At 37.4% G+C, this 23,619-nt stretch overlaps 1 protein-coding gene across 3 annotated transcripts in view; it reads left to right on the top strand.

Moving 5' to 3' along the window:
- Window positions 1–23,619, top strand: part of ZCCHC2 (zinc finger CCHC-type containing 2) — a 59,069-nt gene that overhangs the window by 17,249 nt on the left and 18,201 nt on the right. For 2 of the 3 annotated variants that reach the window (XR_012912870.1, XM_075993817.1), the window contains exons 3-8: window positions 1,236–1,312; window positions 3,509–3,580; window positions 7,807–7,919; window positions 17,468–17,562; window positions 20,303–20,386; window positions 22,220–22,277. Coding sequence is in view for 2 of the 3 variants with exons in the window: in XM_075993817.1 (XP_075849932.1) it covers window positions 1,236–1,312; window positions 3,509–3,580; window positions 7,807–7,919; window positions 17,468–17,562; window positions 20,303–20,386; window positions 22,220–22,277 (499 nt within the window). In the remaining variant the exon portion in view is untranslated. The remainder of the gene's footprint in view (window positions 1–1,235; window positions 1,313–3,508; window positions 3,581–7,806; window positions 7,920–17,467; window positions 17,563–20,302; window positions 20,387–22,219; window positions 22,278–23,619) is intronic. The other variant, XM_075993818.1, reaches the window with a different exon arrangement.

Raw genomic sequence — 23,619 nt, 5'->3', positions numbered from 1 at the left:
TCCAACAGTGTGACCCATCCCACTGTGTTGAGTTATTTTGCTAACCTCTTCCCTGCGACCTTTGTCATAGTCGTTATTACCAGGCTCATTACTGTGTAAGTACTGTTTCTTCTATTTATACCCTGAGCAACAGTCTCCTTTTCTTAACTCCTTATGTTACAGTCAGTAGATTAGCTCTTTTCAAATTGGCTCTTTTTCAATTTGATTTATTTACTAAGGTGATACTTTTATAAAAGGAGGTGCAAAATGAGGAGTTGGGGGATTTGTATGTTTATTTACCTCATGAACAAACTGATTTTTTAGTTCAGTTCAGAATAATTGTTTTTAAGTTTAATATGATTTATGTCCACTATTTTCTCCCTGTAATAAATTGTGAAAAATTTTGCTATAGTGAACCTTTATCACAATGTTCAGTTTGTATTTATCATTATACAATGATATATGCATTCAATTTGTATTTACATTATATATTGAGGGTCACATTTGAGAAAAACAATTTTTATATACCCAATTAGAAATTTTTATCAGCTTGATATGTTACTTTTGAATTGTATTTTTTTTTTTTTTTGGATTAACACATTAACTGTCATGTCTGTTGTATTTAACTCACTCAAGGTTTGAGTCCCCGGGGCCTTGTGAAGTATATCTAACTCACATGTCTCTTCACCTTGGGAGCCTAAAAAATAACAACGTTTTCATTAAATTAGAAAGGATCACTTTGTTTTCAAAGTTTTTGTTCTATTTTCATAATAAAACACTGTGGCCCCAAGGAAAAAAATTTTTTTCTAGTGTGGCAGTCAATGTGCTAAACTAGATATTTTCTGCTTTATACCTATTATGTATAAATAATTGAATGAACCAGATTTAGTTGATCCTAAAGTGCTACATTTGTGGTAATTAGAATAACAATTTTAAAGATTATCATTTAGAAAAACATCTTAAGTGCAAGCACTTTTTATTGTTTTTTAAATCTTTGGTGTTAGCAGATTGCCTAAAACTACTTCAGCATGTTGAATGGATATAGAAAAAATTACTACATGGGTGTATGGCACATTGCTGTGCTGCTGGTGTTTTTTTTTAATCTTGTGATTTTTAAAGCCAATAGTAAAGATGAAAGTATTAAATAACTTAATCAGCTTAATTGTTAAGTATTTTTCAAATTTTAGGGTTACTTTAGGTTACTGAAATATATATCCAGTCTTTGTAGAAGTCAGAGTGTGTGTTTTTTCTTTCAGCTGTACACATTGAGAAGATAATGTTGAAAGGAGTCCAGAGAAAAAGGGCTGACAAATATTCGGAATACACTTTCAAAGTAAGCTATTCTCAGCCACAAAAGATACCTGATATACACTATATTAAGTGATCTTTGGAAAAACAGCAAGTTTGCTAATTTAAAGGAAAAAAACTATGTATATGTTTGTTTTAAATTAAGGAAATGTACTGTTTTTAGTATATACTGCATGGTTTGCAAAGTATTGAAGTTGTATCTTATTGAAATTACTCTGGCTGTTTTATTAAAAATAAATAAGAGCCTTAGATTTAGGGAGACAGTTAAGATATAAGATGTATCTTTAAAAAAGTAAAAGTAAACTATTTGTGCCAGTATTTTTAAAATCAAGATCAAAGGCATTTGTCTGTCCTGGCATTGTTTTCCCTGGCATTTTTCTCTTCCTCTCCCTTCTCTGTGATGTTTTTATTGCCTGCCTTGTTGCCTTGTCTTCTTAGGTAACAGCTCTCCTGTCACCTGTCCTTCTGATTGACTGTAGAGCCCAGCTCTGATTCTGTCACTCCCAGGATAACACTTTCCATGTCTCCTTCTTACCTGTCAGCTGTAACATGATTCCTTGTCCATAGCTTCCTTATTCCTCCCTGCTTGGGCCCCACCATCTAGCCCTTTCTTCTCAAGTTGGACTGTACACGCCTTGAAGCCAAGTGGATTGATGCCACTCCAAAGGCATTTCTTGCCAAATTTTACCTGTACCTCTCTCATGGAGCTATTTCTGATCCTCCAACAAAATGTTTTCGCTTTCATCCAAAGTGTATACTACCCTCTTATCTCTCACAGATCTTTCCAGTAGATTATGCTCTCCTAGAGAGCAGGGATCTTCATCCTCTGCCATCCCACCGTGTCTGACTTGCTCAGTACATCTGTTGAATGAGTTTCAGAACTCTGGCTTCTGCTTTGAGGGAGAAAGATTCTCTGTTGGCGGGTTTCAGTCCTTATCTCCACGTGTCTCACTGTGGCACGTGTCTCAGTCTTTGCTCTCTGCGCTCAAGCATGCTGGCCCCTTTCGCTGCTGGAAGTCATAGCTGTCCTTCCTGAAGGCCTCACTGTCCCCTCAGCCAGAAAGCTCTTCTCCCAGACTGAGACACAACCAGCTTCCAGCTCAGAAGCTCCCTCAGGTCCTTCTTGACTCCAGCTAATGTGTTCTTCCTATTCTTGTACCATGCCCTATTCATTTTCTTCAAGGTACTATCACTTATGGAAATTCTTATATATTCATTTGCTTTCATCTGTCTCATGCACTAAACTGTGAACGCAGCGGAGACTCTGATTGTCTTGTCCATCTTTGTGTCTCCTGACACAAGAGTCAGAACAGTGCCTGACATAAGTAGACATTCAGTGAACATTTGAATATTTAAAAATCATTTAAGAAATGTGCCAGTTAATAAAGATAGTTTTGAGAGTTGCTAGATAAAATTCCATATATATTTTAAGTGTCTGATTAATTATGTTATGATTAGATGATAAGGCTTGGGTATTAGCATAGCCCAAATATTCGTTTAGCTCAAATAATTGTAGGGTAGAAATGATTAGCGGGCCACAGTTGAGTCGCTGAATGAAAGTACCCAGGAGATAGGGTACTCTAACAGATGTCAGTTCTGGCTCTTACACTTACTTAGGGTCACACATTAGTAAGTTAACCTTTTTGAACTTTAGTTTCTCCACCTGAAAATGGAGGTAATCATACCTGCCCCTACCCTCTTAATAGGATTTTAAAGATCTGAGATAAAGATGAAATCTCTTCATTAACCATAAATTCCCATGAAAATAGGAAATGCTACTACCAAAGAGGGTCAGTAAACTCTAGTTACTCTCTTAAGAATGTATATATAATAAGTTTCATGACGTAGAACTTTTATCTTTGGGTGGTATAGATCTACACTGTGGAAGTGTCATTTTAGAGTCCTGTAACTTCACAAAAAGAATGTAATACGTTTCCCTTTCTCAAAAATTACTAAAACACAGTAACATTTTAAGATAGGTTTTTTTAAAAAACCATGCAATTTGAAGAGTTATTAGAAAACTTTTTTGAGTAGAATATGTCAATGTAGAGTTAATTTTAATAATTATGGAGAAAATATGACAATGCCAGATTAACTTTATGTTTCTAATTGTTAATCTTAATAAAATTTAAGTAAGGCCCTTTGTTTTACACATGGCTTTTTTCTAGCCAGTTCCTGCCTAAGGAATAACCATATAATATGTGTGTTTTTTTTAAATCAGGTAAATTGGTCTGATCTTTCAGTCACAACAGTAACAAAAACCCACCAAGAACTACAGGAATTTCTACTGAAGGTAAAAATATAGATTTTGTTGTTAAAATGATTTTTACATAATATGCAGGATCCAGAAACCTCAATGTCAAAACAAACACCAGGAAAATTAAAACACGTAAAGGTTGGCTCAGAACTCTGAATGACCATTAGCTATAGATGACATAGTATTATTCTAAACATATTTTCTTACCTTACATTACTAACATAAGGAGATGATGAAGGGACTTCTACTTTTTAAAGAAATGGAACCTGGTTCCTAGTTCCTTGCAAAAGATGTATATTGTTGATGGCTGCTTGCAACAAGGGTGCTTCTAGTGAGAGAATGTGTCTGCAAAATGAGATAAGGCTTATTTTTGTTTGGTAGTAGTTCTCAGACCTGATAACTAGTCAGCTCTCTCTGGAGACTTCCTTTAAATATTTCTCCATTTCTTTCTTCTTTGGGTTCCATCTCCCCCCTATCCCTCTTTTGAGAGAATCTCCAGACTACTGGGAATAAGAAGATAATGGGAACACACAGACTTGCTGAGGTGAAAGGTATCTTAGATCATTCTGTTCAAACTGTCACCTGTTTCTTTTATACTAATTTGATTTTATTGCAAAGTGAATGGGTAGCAATAAATATCAAAAGGAGGGAATAGGTTTAAACAATCAGTAAATTACTATTTCTCAATAAGCGAATATTTTAAAATTTATTAATAGAAAGATAAAGCAGTCCAGAAGCACAAAACATTCCCAACTCAGTCACTAAGTTTTGGGTAAGGGTGTAGTTATTAAATCTGTAGCATCTGAAATTTTCAGGCCCAGTGCTGGTTTGTGGGTTTCTACTTATCACCGTAAGTACATTCTTTTCAGATCATTCTTAAATCTGAAAGAGGCTGCGTTCCATCAACTTGGAGAGCTTTGGGCAGCATGTCCGATGGTGGTTCTCTGAGGAGCACATAGTTCGATATACTGTCCAAGTGTTAGTTCAGTTGGATAGTTCCTCTGAATTAAAATGACACTCAGGGATGACTTGAACAGTTACGTTTTCCTGTTGCTTATTTTAAACTAGGCTCTCTCAGTGAAGGGCCAAAGAGTCCTTCATCCACTTGTTAGTGACCTGCCTGTGGGTAAAGATGGGGGGTGAGTTTCACTTATTTCCAGTTGCCAAAGGCCACTGCCTAGGACATACCAGCTCTGGCCCACTTGGTGAGGGGGAAGGAGTGGTCTGTGAGCCCTGCCTCTGACTGCTGGACTCAGTCATGGCAACAGTCTCATTGTAGACGTGGCTGGAAAAAGAGGGGCATGGGCCCAGGCAGGCATCATCCACAAAGCAGTGCACCCCATAGGAGAAATTGAGGCCCTGGCTGACAGTCTGATTATAGAGAAAATTAAGGAGGCCCACCCCACTTCCAACCTACACATTTAAAGTCTTTTTTACTTATTTCTAACTTTTCTGTCTCTTGATAGGATAAATTTATCAAAGTTTGAGGACACATGATCATGAATAGGCTTAGTTGGGTTAGGGAGCAGCATGCTTTCATTTCCCTTCTGTTTCCCTTTCCATGACGGAATTCTGATGCTGGAGGGAGTGTTGCAGGGGATAAGAGCTAAGTCTGGAAAGTCTTCAAGTGGGGGCTCGAGTGCTTGCCATCTGTCCAAGCCAAGGAACTTGGCATGTTTGTGTGTGGGGAACTACCTCCCTGCCCACCAGGCTGCGAAACTAAAATGAGAGCACATACCAGCCGACCCCCGCTCCCCTGACCTAGCACCCAGGCAGTGTCCTTTCTCCTCAAGCTTCAGCTATTATATGTCTTGACACATTGCATTTTTTTTCATTCACACAATTTTTCTAGAAGCTTAGGTGCTTTTAAAAAACTACAGCTCCAACTAAGTAATTCAGTCTTTAAAGTCATGCTAATTAATACTTCCCATTTAGCCAATATTTGAATATAGTATTTTTCTAAAAGGGTGTTTATGCCTTTTTACACAAAATAATCTGCAACATTATGTACTTCTAGAAATGTATTGGTTATTATGAAATATCCTTTCAAGTTTCCCGTATCCTTCTTTTCTTTTTATCTTTCTTTTAACATCATCTACAAAAGTTTAAGAGCAGAACCCGTCCTTTTGACAACCTGTACAGGCTAATACCCTTTAACTTCTATGGTTGCTGTTTAACTGCACTTCTAGTTTGCTATAGTGGGGAAGCATGAGTTTGAGGTCAGCAATTTCAAGTCCTTTTTTTCCATGTATGTAGAAGCCTTTGTCCTCCATATCCTGTCCCCCATCCTGTTTTTCTTCTTAGCAGCTACATCTGTTGTTTCTCATGACCAACACATCAGCTCCTTGTGGGCAGGGATTTTGTTTCTTCCCTCAGTCTGCGTCTACAGTGCCTAAAACAATACCTGGGACACAGTAGGAGTTTGAGTGTTTGCTGACTGGATGAACGAATGAAGATTGTTACAGGAACTACATTGCAGTGAGGTTTTATAGATGGTTATGCACTGACTTCAGGTTTTTTTTTAAAGATAAACTTGTAATAGCTAGGTATAAAAACATTCCATTACTCTGAGCTTATTCTGAGGCTCAGCTGGTGCTCTGGAGGTGGGAAGCTGAGTATATTAGAACTGAGAGGTAAGAATATTCAAAACAAGTGACTAAAATATAAAAGACACGATTTGAAGCTATATATATTTTTTTTCTTTTTTTTTCTTTTTTTTTACAAAATATGTTTTCCCTTAGGACTAGAAGTAGGCTCTGGAAATTGAATTTGAAAACCACATGAAAATCAATCAGTTTGCAAATACTGATGACCGCCTATCTGCACTGTGCCTAGTAATGTGAACAATGTCATTGCCTTGGTGACTGTTTATGTACTATTGCCGTCAGTGTTTAGAAGAATCATTAGGGATTCAGTAGTTGAAATAGACTTCTTCATTAAAGCTGGTTTTCTTTGGCTGTGCACAGATATTCAGGAGAGATCGTGTTTAAATGGGTAATATGATACATGCTTGGTGTCATAAGTTTGTATTAAAAAGCTAATATCAAAGCATAAATACTGAAATGAAGAGTGATTTCTTCGTTTGGAAAATGTGTAGATCGAGAACTTGTTTCTTCCCCGCTAGTCAGATGACGTAATTTCCACAGTGAGTGTGTGGCATGCCAACAGAGTCTTTGATGTTCCCAGGTTAATAACCAGAAGGAGCTTCATTCTGACAGAGCATCTTGATTCCATAGTCTACTGTTCCTAAAATTAGTGATGTTTTATGTTTCCTTTGCTAAATTTTTCATGAATTATTGAATTCATTTTTCTGAATTATTGACTCAGAATACTTATTTTTCAGAAAATGTTTACTTTGGATTTCTCAAAGCTCCATATGCAAATCACCAATTTGTATAGATTTTATATTCCTTTGACTCCTCAGATACTGTTAATGGTTCCACTCTGAATTTTAGTGAAAGTGCCAGTAATTCAAGAGTTGATAGCAAAGATTAGTTATCAAAAGTCAAATTTAAAACTTTGAGTTCTTGAAAGACTTGGAAAGTTGGTTTTACAAAGAATCAATTTACTAGGAATTTTACAAAGTTAAATGGCAAAATTTTGTTTTAAATTTTTCTTGGCCAAGTGATTTTTTTGTGGTTTCTAGCACATTGCCCAGAGGGGGCATTTCCATTACATTAAGGAAAAGGTTATCAAACCTCCAATTGGTGGCTTTTATTCAAGTGAGATTGAGAGTTTCTCACCCATCCTTCATACTCAGTTCTGTATTGCTGAGCAATACAGAATGGTACTACAGCAATGGTAGTCTGACGTTGCCTGAGATTAAAATGTAAAACTGGAGGCATGAAAGTGGTAACTATAAAGGCAGAGATAGCACTTCAGAATACTATTCCAGGATAAAAATAATACTAGCTCTGCTATGCAAAATGTTCAGTTTAACTAGAGAGCCTTAATGTGGGTGTCATTTCCGTGTGGCATGTGGAACTTAGAGTGTGAGGTACATGCAGGTATGTCTGGGAAGTGTGTTACTCCACACCTCAGGGAGCAGCCCTGAGGGATGATCAGAAGGAGATGTTGCATTTCCTGGTAAAGATCTTTACTGCTTCAGTATGGTGTCCTGTGTAATGAAGATTTGGAAAAGGAGCTGCTTTGGGGTGATTAATGAGCAGGAGGCATTTATCTTTATTTAATTCATCTGATTTGTAACATATTTGCCAGTAAGTGAGAAACTTAACTTTCAACATTATGTTTTTCTTTTGTAGCTTCCAAAGGAATTGTCTTCAGAAACTTTTGACAAGACCATCTTAAGAGCCCTGAATCAGGGTTCCTTGAAAAGGGAAGAACGGCGACATCCTGACCTAGAGACCATCCTAAGGTAAGATGTTACCCGACACCTAGCACAGTACCATTACAAACAGGATAAAGTGCTACTTAAGGAGGGGTCACACATCCTTTCTCTGGAGTACTTTTTAAAATGAGCTTTTATCCTTGTGCTGTTTAGGTCTAGGCTCATAGTAAAAGTTACCAAACTAATTTCATATTGTACTCTTTAGTTCTCTGATGTCATAAAATTTAGTTGCTTCTAAAATATGCAAATATTGAGTAAAACCTCTTATTTTCTCCATAAAATATTTACTGAAAGACGCCTTTGTCTAAGAGCTAAACTTTGGAGATGTTTTTGTTTTGATTTTGTTTTGTCCAATAGGAAGCTCAGGCTGGAAAGTGAAGGGCAGCAACACTTGCTGAGTGCCTGCTCTCTGCTGTTTGCTCTTCTGGAGCCACAGCGCTGGTTAAGTAAGGTCAGGGTCTTGCCCTGTCGAGGCTGTTAGGCCATTAGGAAAGACAGGTGTAGGTGAGATGAGCATTAAATGTGCTGCCTATGGCACATAGACGTTACTTTGCTTTACGCCCCAGAGCTTCCCATGGGCCCATAAACAGGAGAATATTGAAGACATAGGCAAGGGGGACATTGGTGACACAAGGTCCCTGCAGAGGCAGATGGGTGTGGGTATAGATATGATGGGTATAGGTTATTATTATATAGGTATAGGTATACTTATTTTGTGATGGGGAGTTGAGACATCCTTACTGGCTCATATTTTCTCTGAAGTAAGAGGTTTGCTTAAGAAGGGGTAGTTACAGGGTACAGGATCAAAAGCTTGAGAGTAGAGGGATTTAAAATTGTGTGAGATTGGAGGACAGCCTAAAAAGGAAGCCTAGTAAGCTGGACAGGTATGAAGTCCAGTTGAGATTGAAAATCAGTAAATTATAATGATATTGGTTCATCCTGTTGTGTGAGGTTTTTGTTTTTTGTTATATTTTTAAAAATCTTTCTAGTAGTGGGGTTGAAAGTAGATGGTTGGATTTATCCTGGATGGGGGCTTTCTTGGATGTGACAAAAAGATAATGGGGCAAGGGAATTTAGGAAAAACATATGTTCAGTTTTTAACAAATCACAGATCTGAGCTCAACTGGGAAGAGTGAAAATGGGTGAGTCTGATAGAGTGAAATGAGCTGTGCTTGGAGAAGGGGCTGTTGGGAGTAGTCATGTTATCAGGCAGAAGGAATCAGGTTGGGAGGGGGCCGGGGGTCTGGGGAGTGGGTCTGGAGGTGATAGTGGAGGTTGGGGTGCAGTTTTGGCAGTTGTGGCACTAACCCTTCTCTGAGGGCTTCCCTGTAGGAGGGAGATACGTTCAGGAATAATGGCAAGGAAACATGCGGGAAACTTACAGTCACTAATAAGTAAATGAAGTGAAAGCCATGTTAGAGCCTGGATGGCTTAGGGTCAAGCCTTCAGTGAGATGCCATGTTGTCTGCCCTCTGAACCTCAGATGGCCCAATTTGGGAAACAGTCTTGCTGAGGGAGAGCAGAGAGGTGTGCCACTGGCTGACTGCCCTCCTGATCCTGGGTTGGGAACTGGGCCCAGTGAGTATTCTTGGGGTTGGCGAGCTGAGAACAGGTAGGGTGAATGTTTGCTCCTTGATGGAGATAAGCAAAAATCTGGGAGGGGAGAGTTTTTTTGTTATAATGACACAAATTGAGTAGCAAGGCCTCAGCTGTTGGTGAGCACTCAGACCACTGGATCTAGAAGTGGTGGGAGGAAGGAGTTTCTGCAGCTGTGTTATTTGTAGGGCCAGGGTGTCTGGCAGCAAGAGCCTGGTGGTCTTGGTGTGTGGTGAGCAACAGATTGTGATTCTTCTAGCTGAGCAGTTGGTGCGTGTTGTTACCTTGTCTGTGTGTGCTGCAACCCCCACCCAGCTATGTTTACTGCTTGGCCTCAGAGTCAAACAAATGGCATTAACATATCTGCGGTCATACGGCTGACCAGTAGTAGACTCAGAGCTCCACTGCTGTCTTGCTCCAGTTGAGTATGGTAAAATGTTTCATACAGATTGCTCAATATAGAATCACTCAGTTTATTTTGAATAACTTGGGGCTTTTGTGATAAATCTGACAGATGCTCGATAAAGAATGGGAAAACACAGAAAGTAATAAAAAGATGAGAACTGCCCAAATAACTATTGTTGACGTTTTTATTTTTCCTTTGACTTACTTGTTTTTTGTTTGCCTGTAATACTAGATCTGCAGTTTTATATCTTGTTTTTCCTCTGAAATTATAAGCATTTTTTGTAGGTTGGGTATCCCTTACTGAAATGCTTGGGACCAGAAGTGTATTAGATTTCAGATTTTTTTAGATTTTGGAATATTTGCATTACTCAGGTTCAATATCCCTAATTCAAAAATCTGAAATTTGAAATGCTGAAATAAACATTTCCTTTGAGCATCATGTTGGCACTGAGAAAATTTCAGATTTTGGACTTTCAGATTAGGGATACTCAGCTTGTATGTAGTTCTTGAGAAGCATATTGAATGGCTCCAAAGTGATATCCTGTCTGGCTCTGTAATCTTTTGAGTGTTTTAGTATTGTTGGGAGTATAGGTAATTTTCTGGGTTTTTTCTTTTCCCCTAAAAATAAAGCTTTGACCATTCTCTTCCTAGAACATTTCCCAGATTTATGATTAATTGCTGCAGAGAGATTTCTTTGGAATCAATTTACTGACTGAAAGAGTAAGATCCTCTTTAACGATCCCTGACACACACTGTTTCTCTTACGAAGTTTATGTAAGTAGCAGTACACACTCAGTGTTCCGACTAACCTGCTACCACAGGTTGACTAGCTTAGAGTATCAGCTTTAAAAATATTTGCTAATTTGATAGGCGAATGATTATTGCATTGGCTTAATTTTTATTTTCTTTATTAGCAAAATTTAGTGTCTTTAAGTATAGCCATTTGTATATTTTGTGAGATCATCTGTCCTTTTACAATATCTTTTTGTTTTTTCCTAGATTTTAAGTGAAATGTATTAATATTAACCACTTATCTTTTCTTTTTCACTTATCTGTGATCTTTTTAATGAAATTTAAAAAGTTGTGTCTGCCAGTCTTTGTCTTTATGTTACTCTCTTTCCTGATTAGAAAGTCATTCCCAGATTCTTCATTAAATGTTAAGTTTGAAGGCCGTGTGCGGTGGCTCACGCCTGTAATCCTAGCACTCTGGGAGGCCGAGGCGGGCAGATCGCTCAAGGTCAGGAGTTCGAAACCAGCCTGAGCAAGAACGAGACCTCGTCTCTACTATAAATAAAAAGAAATTAATTGGCCAACTAATATATATAGAAAAAATTAGCCAGGCATGGTGGTGCATGCCTTTAGTCCCAGCTACTCGGGAGGCTGAGGCAGGAGGATCACTTGAGCCCAGGAGTTTGAGGTTGCTGTGAGCTACGCTGATGCCATGGCACTCACTTTAGCCTGGGCAACAAAGTGAGACTCTGTCTCAAAAAAAAAAAAAAAAAAATGTTGAGTTTGTCTTGGTAGCTATGTAGAAAATAATTAGGTTGGAGTCCTTTGTCATTCCTTATATCAAAATTAGCTCTAGATGACTCAAAGATGTCAATGCTAGAAAGAAAACATGAAATTTACAATGTGTGTATGAAAGATTTTTCTAAGTATCACACGATACCTAGAAACCGTTAAAGAAAAACAGAAATTTGGGTACTCAGAAATCAAATTTCTGCTTGATGTAAAAAGGAAAACACATTAAAAACAAAGTGAAGACAAAGTTGAAGTTCAGGGAAAAAGTACTTGCAATAAGTTCTTTTTTTTGTAAAAACTCCTTAAGAATCAACAAGATAATAAAGACCAATTAGTCCAAAGCAGGGGGAAATGGAAATAGTTATGAACAAATGGCACCGAAAACCTGAAATGTTAAGTGACATTTAAATGTGCGAAAAAAGATGCTCATTATCAGAAATGTAAATGAAAACCTTGGATTTTTATTTGACCTGTAGAATATGCAAAGATCAGAAAGGTTGTCAGGTACTCTCTGGTGATGAGCATAAGTAGGTAAAATTTCTACAGAAAGCTATTTGGCAAAACAGAATTTAAATGCAGATAGCCTTTGAATAGTTCCACTTCTAATTATTTATCCCACAGGTGTATTCCCACTTAAATGCAAAGATGAATGTTTAGAGATTCAGGGATGTTTACTGTAGGTTTTTGTTTTTTTCCTTTAGAGACAGGGTCTCCCTATGTCACCCAGCCTGGCATGTGGTGACAAAATCATAGCTCATTATAACCTCAAACTCCTGGGCTCAAGCAATCCTCCTGCCCCAGCCTCCTGAGTAGCTGGGATGACAGGTGTGCACCACCACACCTGGCTAATCTTTTTTTGTAGCGTTGAGATCTTACTGTGTTACCCAGGCTGGTCTTGAGCCCTGGCCTCAAGCCACCCTCCTGCCGCAGCCTCCCGTAGTGCTGGGATTACTGGCGTGAGCTTCTGTGCCTGGCCTTTACTGTAATATTTTTTTACTGTAAAAGACAAACAGTTCAGTGTTGATGCAGACTTGATTACAATAAAGATAGTTAAAGGGAATGTCTTTTGAGGAAAATAAAGAGCTTATTTTATACAGTAAAATAGTAAAATGCCATGTCTTTAGGGAACAAGAAGCACCTGCAGAGTAGGAATGAGACTGACGTTTCACTTTGTAATTTTTGAGGTTTGGCCATGTTTATTCTTCATTAAAAAAAATGTATAGCCATCCTCTTTAGAAACTTCATCAATTTACTTTTGTGTGTGTGATGGTGTTTGTTGTTGTTTTTACTGTCTCCTATAATCATTTGGAATTTTTGTTACACCAAGTGAGGTCATGATCTAACTTCATTTCTCATTCCAAACAATGGATTAATTCATTCCTATATTATTGATATATACTATATCATTCTTTATCATACATTCCTAGGTATATTAACGTGTTTCTGGGCTTCCCATGTCATCACTATCATTCTTGTTCTGGGATCACATTTCAATTATTAGAGCTTCATAGTTTACTAATAGCTGGCAAATCTGGTTTTTCCTACTTTTGGTACTGTTTCCAAAATACTCTTATATGCATTCTCAAATACTTATTCTTCAGCTTAGATAGTTATTTTACAACTCGATGCATATGTGTTCTAAGAGATATGCTGAACTATGTAGTTTTGGTCTTAGTAATACCAGTGCCTACATTCTGTGTATGAGTGTAAAATCATTGCAGATTCCTGTCCTCTTTTCTCCTGTCCCTTCCAAACATTTAAGTCCTAAAGTTAGTGACCCATGGGGATGGGAGGTTGTGCCCTAATGGGCTGGAGAAGGGGACCTAAGTGGGCAATGGTGCTGTGAGGCCTGGTGCGCATTATGTGGAAGGTGAGGAGGGCAGATGCATGGAGGGGCCCCACAGGGTGCTGGCACCCAGTGGTGTCAGGAGGGCATCTGCACAGAGTTGGAAGGGAGCAACCGTGATGGTAGGGGAGGTAGTTTGCTATTGGGGATTCAAACTAATAAGTCGATATGCTAAGGGTAATGAGAACCAGATTTTTTTGTTTTATGAAAGAGAGTTATCATATGGAAAAGGAGAAAACTAGAACGAACCCTGGAGTGTCTGATTGGCATTGACATCATTGATGTGAACTCATGACATTCAGTATATATAGATAAATAAATAAATGTGAAGGTGTGTGTGTTTATACACATGTGTTCCCTAGCTCTGTTCATTGAAAGGGTTTGGAAGCAAAAGCACCCCAGTAGCAACGGGTGTACCTGGTGCCCAGATCTTGACTTTTAAATACCTGTCTCCACTAAAAGGAACTAGAGCTCCTTGGAAGACAAGCTGATTTCAGGGCTAGGGCAGGAAAAGTGTATAAGATGAGCCTGTTGTGCCAGAAAGCAATGAAGTGCTCAAAGAATGATGTGGTTTTGACAAAAAGACACAGAGCCAGCTTGAAAGGGGCTCCTAGTGGTCAATTCTGGGGCAAACAACATCAAGACAAATAACAATAGTAAATTGAATAAAATAAGAAACCAACCATGAATCCATGTTGAAATCATAAATGAATAGATTAAAAGTTTGAGGAATAGGTTATTTATAGTATCAAACAACTTTCCCATGACTTTCTTACTAAATAATGCTTATTAATTATAAAGGGAGAAAGAATAACTTTACAGTAGAGAAGCCTGACCAAATACCACTTAATCAACTAAAGGGAACTCTTGTCGGGGGTAGGTCAGTCAGAATTGTACACCACACTGTAGGCTACTGCAAAACAACACAGCCTCACTCCTCTGATATTCCTGCTGTGAATCTGATGGTGAGGAAACACCAGACAAGCCTCGGTGGAGAACATTCCGCAAAATGCCTGTCCTGTCTTCCCATAGCCAGGAGGGTTAGGGGAAGCCCGAGGAAATGGAGAGGCTTGACAGTGACTGCAGCGCAGGATCCTGAGCCAGGTCTTTGAGATAGAAAGGATGTTTTGTGGTCAGTTGGCCAAACTTAGATGGGGGTCTAAGGATTAGAAGGTAATTAATCAGTATTAATTTCCTGATATTGATTGTAGGAGAAAGACTTTGTAGGAAATGCTCAGATGTCTCCCTGGGAGTTGGGGCATCAGATCAGAGATCAGCTGGGGAAAATAAATTCATATTATATTTGCAACTTTTCTGTAAGTTTAAGATTTTCAAAAGGGAAAAAAAATTATTTCCACAAGGAGGCACTTTCAGAACTTTGACTCTCAGCCAGGACCAAAATTAGGAAAAGTGTGTGTAACTTCTCCTTACAGCATTTGGGTTCTCCTCAGCAGTGATCTTATTTTGCCTCCACGTGTGTGTATCTGTATGTGTTTTAAGATAGCATTTTTACTATAAAGAAGTTATTCAAGCTAATTGTGATGAAGCAAGCAAAGCTGTAATGTGAAGATTCCTAGTGTTCCTTCCTCCACATGTAGTTTAGAAGTAACCCTAAGAATCTTATGTAACTTTTCAGAAATTTTCTGTGTATGTATATACCCTTGGATTTATGTATATATATTTCCTATGTATATCCGAATGGAAATATCTATACTTTCTTGCCACTTTTAAAATTAAATGTATGTAATACTTCAATACACGTAAAGAGATTGCTGCCTTGTATTACTGTTTGCCACATAATATTTCACTTTTAGCTGAACCATGAATTAATCACTTGTTATGGCTATTTTAGTTCTTAAATATTTTTAAGCTACTACAAACAATTCTACAATGTCTGGTTATATGTTTCTTAACACATTTATATACATTTATCTGTAAGGTAAATTTATAGAATTATAGTTGTTCAAATGTTATAATGCAATACGTATTTCCAAATTACTTCTAAAGAGGTAGCAGCACTTTGTCTTCCAAAGCCTCATGTTTGTACCTCCCACCCCAACAAACACGAAACATTCTCAAATTTCTCATCTTTGCCAGTCTCAGAAAGAAAGACTTTCATTTCAGTCTGTATTTGAGTGGCCTTTGGTGCCTCCCTATGAATGGCCTTTTCAATCCTTTCCATTTTTTATTGGTCTTACTGATTTATGAGAGTTTCCTATTAGATTAAAAAAAGGAGCCCTGCTTGTCATTATTTCTTGATCATACAGATGTTTTAAATTTTTATATAGTCAGATTTTTCCATCTTTTTTCTTATGGTTTCAGAATTTTGTGTCATGCTTAGAAAGACCTTTTATCTTCAAAGATTATAATTTTTAAATGTTTTCTTCCAATTTTTAAAAAATATTTGATTCGTTTGGTTTGTAATTTATTTAGTGTAAAGAATATGATAGGGATCCGTATCTTCTCCTGAATGACAGGCTGGTGGTCTCAACACTGTTCATAGAATGTTAGGGCACTTCATTCTCAGTTTGTGAATTTTAGATCATCATTCGTGTTCCTTAAGAGAGATACAGCATTTATGAGGGAGAAGGGAAGAAAAATGAAAATGAGAAACAGGAAATGAGTTTATAAGTGAAATAGAGATTGGTTGGTATAAGACACACTACATTTAGTCTCAAATATGCTTAAATTAGGAAAATGAAAGTATGGCCCTAAAATGTGTATTTAGGGATGGATGATTTCTATCATGTCAAAATGTAATCCTGTTTTTCTTACTCATTTAATTTATTAAGTGGTTTATGGCCACTTTGATTTTTTAACATAGGTGTAATTGCCATCTTGTGGTTATGCGTTAATGAGCCTAGACTTTAGTCTGTACACTGATTTCAGTCCTGTGCCTTTATCTCATGTCAGAGTTAAGTGTATAACTCAGTGTTCCTGGAGTGGATATGCACTTGATACTTAGAGTCATATCTGGGCTGTCCCTTGGGACTCAGGCCTTGGATTAAAGGTGTGCCTGTGCTTATGAGCGTGTAACTGGGTGTGGGTTCCACTGCCTTTGGATTTTAATCTCAGCCTAAGGTGACATGTTCAGACATGGGAATTTAGATTGGCTCCTTATTCAGATCTGTTATTCTTCTCAAATCTCTTCATTTCCCCCATGTCTTCCTGTTGGGTGTTTCCCTCCATATTGGAGTCCCAAGAAGCAATTTTGCCTAACATACCAGGAACCTTGACCCATAAGGGTCATCTGTTGCTATGGTATTTAATGTTTTTATAATTAATCTCAATGACAGGTCAAAAACCTTGGGGAGAAGTTAATAATTAAGATTTTAAGTAAGCATTAAAAGTGTTCAAAAGTAATAGAAGGGGATTTGTAGGTTGGGCATCTGTGTAGCAGGTAGAGTACAGTTTATTTACATATACTATTTGAGTCTCATAACCTTGAGTAATTGGTAGTGTTCCCCATGAGGAAATTGAAGCTGAAAGGCTAAATTGTTTAGGGTGATTGAGCTTATATGTGGTTTAATTGATATTCAAACCCAGAGTAAACTTTCCATTAGACCAAGCTCTACTGTATGCTTAAGACCTTTTCACAGGTACTGCTATAGGGAAGACCTCTAGTTGGAATCCTTTAATTATATTAATAAAATATGAGGAAAGTTGGTTTTCAAAGATAACTAGAATCATAGTGTGATACACATTCAATGTGAATCATACATGTAACATGTTAACTGTTAATACATAAAAATCCATGTTTTCCAGGAATTTTAGCATCCCAAACTTTTCCCAACCTCTTAATTTCAGAGTATGGGAATGTCCCTTAATGGTATACCCAAATGATGAAATGTAACATCTAGGGAGAAGGGCAAAGAGATTGCAGTTTTTTCTGAGCAGAAAGGCAGCTATCGGACCACTTGAGCAAAAGGCTGAACTTACCTTTTTTGCCAGAATTGAAACCTTACCATCAGATTATACAAAATTAAAAATAAACCTGTTTAGTTGATTCTTGCAAATGAGTTTTGTTAAATTTTACTTGCTTTTTTTCTGTAGGAAATGCATTAGAAAATAATATTCTTTAGGAAAAGATAGTATTTTTCTATACCTGAATTAAACTGCCACTTATATCTGCATTGTAATATAAACTGGGTTGCTTATAGATTTATATTGTCTGAAATTAACAAATCCCTTTTCTGTTTATATGCAGGCAGCTATTTTCAACTTCATCACAAGCTTTTCTACAGAGTCAGAAAGTGCACAGCTTTTTTCAATCCATATCATCAGACCCTCTGCACAGTCTCAGTAAGCATTCTCTTCCCTCTGTGGAAATCTTTTTTTCTTTGCTTGGTTTCTTGCTTTACTGTGTCAATGCATATAGCTTTGTCATTTTAGTTAAAGAATTAGTGACATACAATTAAGAAATACTTGCCATTTTTAATAAATTGTATGCTGCAGTTTTAAAGAAAATAATCTATAAAAGCTAGTGTAACAAAGCAGACTGATTCCAAGGCAAGGTCTGAGTATCTCTAGACTTCGGGACATGGCTGATCCTTCAGTTCCTTGTCAGAGCTGGCCCACAGATTGGAGAGATATTACAGTGTTTCATGCAGGGTGTATAACCTATAGTCTGCCTTCCTCCTCTGTCACCTGTTCCCATAATGACCTGCCTGACCTCCTAGCCGCTCAAGTGGAAAGCAGTAGCCTTCCACTTTCCTTTGTTTTCAGTGACTTAAAGGCCACCGGTGCTAAACAAGGATGTCTTTCTTTCTGTCCCTTCCTTACTGTCCATCATTCTCAGGCCCTTTCATGCATAGACTGTTGAGCTTTGAAGCCTCACTCTTTTCTCAGATCGTATTTTCTCATTCTGCTTTAACCTATCTGAGGATTATTGTAGTAATAAACTTGATTGTTAATCCCCTGGTAAAAACTTTAAAAGTTTGATATGGAATTCAAGCACTGCTGGGAACCTCTTCGAGGTTCCTTGTGCTGTCCTGTACTCTGCTTGAAGGCCTAGTGTCTCTCATTATATCCTGCCATTGCCTGCCCAGTGTCTCTCCTTATTTGTACCCTTATTTAAATATCCATCCTTTGGTTACAGCCCATTAAAATCCCACCTGTTTTAAGTCACAACTGAAACATCACTGTTGCCTTGAAGCTTTCTCAGTTTTTCTTATGTTCCTGTGTGTTCAGTTTTGCCTCTTTGTTCAGCATTCATCGCAGCCTGCCTGGTGTTTAATTTTATACATACCTACTTCAGCCGTCCTTTATAACAAATATTTTGCCAGTAACATTGATGTGTCCTTAAGGAGCATTTCTGCCCCCTTTAAGCACAGCTACTATAGCAGGGAACATTTTTGTCTTTAAATTTACCCTGCTTGCATATTTCCTTAATTTGAGATGAGCAAGAAAGGTGAAAAAATATGATTAGATGTTACATAGGTTTATATAGGGTTAATTTTTAAAGTTTCTCTGTTTAAGTATATATAGATACCTTAAATATTTTAAACATAAATTAGCAATTAGAATTAAAAATATGAGTCTTTATTGACAACTTGACCAAGACAAACAAGATGTACAGCTCCGTGGTTTAAATTTATGTTTGAGTAGTGTCAATAGCATTTGTTAAAGAGAATCTTGATCATTCTAGAGCTATGTAGATTTAACAGTCAGCGCCTTTTCCCTGAGAAAAGTGTAAGTACTCTTTAATGAATATCCATAGCATCTGTTTAATTCTAAAAAGGTATTGAATTAAAGCACAAAATTAAACTTTTAATTCAGATTAATAGGCTGCTCAGGAAAACTCACCCTGGTAAGGAATACACATATGAGTAGTAGAATACTCATCCTGAGGGCTTGGCAGTATTTAAATTACATGGAGCAATGCTAAAAAGGTTTGGTAGATTTGTTTTAAGGCTGTAAAATTAAAATACTGTGTGGATGTGGAAGTATATGCTTTGAGATTGTGAGAAGTCTTGTCAGCATTAATGTTCATGCATATCTGAGTTTTCTCACCAATGAACACATTGTCAAGGTTCATTTGCATGTTTTGTTTTGTTTGTTTTTTTTAAAGACATGGTCTCAGCAGAGTGCAGTGGTACAATCTTAGCTCACTGCAGCCTCTAACTCTTGGGCTCAGGCAATCTTCCCACCTCAGTCTCCTCAGTAGCTGGGACTACAGGCACACAACACATCACCACACCTGGCTAATCTTTTTTTAAAAAATTTTGTAGAGACAAGGTCTTGCTGTGGTGCCCAGACCTGTCTCTAACTCATGGACTCAAGCAATCCTCTCACTGTTGCCTCCCAAAGTGCTGGGATTCCAGGCATAAGCCACCATGTCTGGCCTCAGTTTGTTTTGTTTTAGTTTTTCTTTAATTAATAGCTTTACCTTTTTGTTATCCTGGGACAGAGAGCAACACTCCATATCCTGACAACTAAGACAGAGAAAACAATGTTAAACTAAATGAGTGAAGATATGGAACTCTAGAATCCTGATCTATAGGGAAATAATCCATTCATTGTTTACAGAATGTGTCCCATGGGTCAGTGCTGGTCCACAAATTAGTCTTCGCTGGTCTGTAGTAGAACAGAAACTGAGTAGACACTGAGAGACTTTTATAGCATTTTGACATTGCCACATTATCATTGTATTTACAAAAGTAACAATCCACAAGAAAACGAAGATTTAAAAGAAATAAACAAAAACAGAATCCTTACCACCCCACAGAAGTTTGAGAAGCACCCATCTAGTCCATTTCCTCTTTTTGCACATGAGCACACTAGGCTGACAGATCTGAAATGCCTTGCCAGGTCACCTGGTTCTTCAGGGGACAGCTGGCTCCATGATTCAGGGTCCCCCTCAAAGTCCATGCTTTGTGCTGTGTCATGTTGCTTTCTCAAAGGTCCAACCAGTAGAAATGTTTTCTTCACCACTAACACTCCCCTCTCATCTTCTTGGGTGGAAAATAATCATTATATTTGTTTTCTTTATCTCTCTATTTTGATTTTTGTAAAAAGTTAATAGTATTGAATACTTCCACAGATAACTTACAGTCCTCTCTGAAGACTTCTAAGATATTAGAACACTTAAAAGAAGACAGCTCAGAAGCTTCAAGTCAAGAAGAAGGTAAATGTAGATTCACCAGAACAAGTCATTCTGCCTGATGTTGGCACCTGGATAGAACAGATTAAGGAGCTGAGAAACAGACGTACAGGGGATTAGAATGTGACAAGAGATTGCATCACAAATGAGGAACAAATAGACTGTTCGATAAATGGTGTTGGCACAATTGACTTTCCATAGGAAAAATACATATAGTTAGATTCCTAATGACATCATGTAGAAAAATTTCAAGTGAATAATAATTGATATATAAACTTTAAACTTTTAAATGTTAATTTGTGAAGAGAAGCTTTTCTTGAACAAGGCAGAGCATTACCACAGTAGAGATCTTACTAATCTAAATGAGAACTTACATATGACAAAAGACATTGTACAGCTAGAAGATAATCCATAGACTGGGAGATGATGTTTGTTTGCAGGGTATTTACAGATAAAAGACTATATCCAGACTATAGAAGGATCCTCCAGAAAACACACTAAGAAAATCCACCCAACAGAAATATGAGTGAAAGACATAAATAGGTAATTCATAGAAGAAAAGACTTGAACGGCTACTAAACAGTTTGCAGCCTCAGAAAACACAGATGAAAGCAGTGAGGTATCATTTTACAATCGTCAGATTGGCAGAACATTTTCATACGTCTGACTTTATCAAGGATGTAAAGCAACAGGAGCTCTCATGCACTGCCGTGGGGATACGAATTGGCACAACTATTTCACAGAGACATTTGGCACCGTGTGGTGAAGTTGGAGATAATTTTATGCTCTCTCCAGTGATTCTGCATCTGTGAAAATTGTGCATGCACATGCCCGAGAGGACAAAGATAGGAGTCCTCGAGGTGGCATTGTTTATGAGAGCAAATACCAGGAAATTGCCTGAAGTTTCAAATGTTAGTAAAGTTATAAATAAATTATAGTATATTTGTCCTAGGTAGCAATTAAAGTAAAGGATATTCAAAGTACAGTTGACCCTCTGTTTATTTGTGGATTCCTCATCCATGGGTTTAACCAACTGGAAGTTGAAAATATTCAGGGGAAAGAAATTGGCCCATTCTGAACATGTACAGACCTTTTTTTCTTGTCATTCCCTAAAGAATACAACAAATGTTTATGTAGCATTTACATTGTATTAGGTATTGTAAGTAATCTAGAGATGATTTAAAGCATACAGGAGGATGTGCGTAGGTTATATGCAAATACCAAGGGACAACTGTATATTCAAACACGTAAAACCTGTATATGTTTATGAGCTCATATATATAGTGGTTAAAAGAAAAGCTTGCACTAGAATGTTTCAACAAGTAAGGTACTAGTTAACCTCTGTAGAGGGCAGGAGGTAAATGGAAGGAGGAAGGCCTTCAGTCATAGCTATGATACTTTGTTTCTTGAAAAAAAGAAAACAAATATATAGTTTGTGCCCTGCAGAAGCAAGCACTGAAAAAAAACAAATATATAGAAGTCTGGGAAGTAGATGTATATGGGTGTTTGTTATAGTAATAGGTATGTTTTTTTAAATATGTGAATCACTTCATGTTTTAATGGTTAAAAAGAGTTCTACCTGAAATTGAATGTTGCAGTTTTCCAGGGGTATGCTCATGTTAGACTTTTGGAGAAGATTGATTTCTGTTAGGTAGAACACACTTGAGAGCATATTTTTAAGGCAGTTCAATAGCTTATTGTGTCTTTGAAAAATTGCTTAAGATATTTTGTGTTGAGAAACACATAGAAGTGCTTCGTGCGGTCTGTCACCACTGTTGTGATCACATACATTAGTAGCAATTTTCGGATTTTTGCTGCAGCGTTTAATATAACAAATTACTTTTTCCTCTACTCTAGATGTGTTGCAGCACACTGTAATCCACAAGAAACATACCGGAAAGAGTCCCATTGTGAAGTAGGTATCTAATTTCTAAAACTTAAATCCCTTTGTACATTCTTAAATTGGTGTAACATTTAATTAAATTATGTATTTGGCTGTAATTCTTCCATTTTGCTATTTGCTGCTTATTTGTCCCACATTTTCTGTGTTTTTTTTTTCTCTACTTTGTTGCTTTCTCTTGGGTTTTTTTGTTTTTCTCTTTTTCTTGATAGTTTTGCATTGCTTTTCTATTCTGTTAGTGGTTATCCTAGAAATTACACATTTTGACCTATTAAAGTCTGATATTAATTTGTACTTGTATGTTCCCAGTTTGATGTCATTTGTCTCCTCCTGACTTATAAATTATAGCTGTCATGCATTTTAATTCTCTCTATATAATTTCAAGCCCCATGAAACCTTTTTGAATGTTTACTTAGATTGTACCATTCCTTTGCTCTCATTCCTTCCTGTGTCTTAGCATCCATCTAAGTACATTTTCCTTCTAACTGAAGAATACTTGAGTATTTCCTATAGTAACATCTGCCAGTGATGAATGCATTTAGCTTTTATCTGAAAAAAAAGTTTATTTTGCCTTCAATTTTGAAAGATACTTTGGCTGGGTATGGGATTGTAGATTTGCAGTTACCTTCTGTTAGCTCTTTCAGACTAGAGTTTCGTTGTCTTCTGGTCTAGTGCCTTTGGTCCCTTGCATCATATCCTCAGCTCTCCTTGGGTTTCTCATGCAGGTCACATAAGTCATTTATGTGATTTCTGACTCACATCACATTAGTGCTGTTCCCTCTCAGGTATGTGCCACAAGGCTTTCTACTTTCTGCCTCAGGGCCTTTGCTGATCTCACAGGAGTCTGCTTCTTGTCCTTTGGGTAGATCATTCTGGGAGGGCCCAGCACCTTGGAGGCTGTGTTGCTTCTAACCTTTGCAGTGGATCATTCACTGGGGTCCTTTGCTTTTTCTCTCTACCCCCTTGCTTCTCCTTTTTGGGATCACCTCCAAGTAAACTGTCATTCAAGACTCTGCTTTTAAGGGGAACTCACACTTAAGGTACCTGACATCCATCATTTCACTCAATCTTACCATTCAGTAACAGGCTTTCCCCCCCTGACTGCTTTTAAGTTTTTCTCATTGTTTTCCAGCAGTTTTCCCATGATACATTTTGTAGCTTTCTTTGGATGAATTCTGCTTTTTGAATCTATAGCTTGATATCTTTTGATTTTAGGAAACTCCTGCTGTTATCTCCTCAAATATTTCCTCTGCCCTATTCTCTTGCTCCCTCTTTTAAGACTCTAAGTCCTCATATATTAGACTTTTCACTCTGTCCCACACCCCTTTTAAACTTTTTCCTGTTTTCCATATTTTTT

This window comes from Microcebus murinus, chromosome 17 (assembly GCF_040939455.1).
Source record: "Microcebus murinus isolate Inina chromosome 17, M.murinus_Inina_mat1.0, whole genome shotgun sequence".
In the NCBI taxonomy this organism is placed as follows: domain Eukaryota; kingdom Metazoa; phylum Chordata; class Mammalia; order Primates; family Cheirogaleidae; genus Microcebus; species Microcebus murinus.
This window is presented reverse-complemented; position numbering and strand designations above follow the sequence as displayed.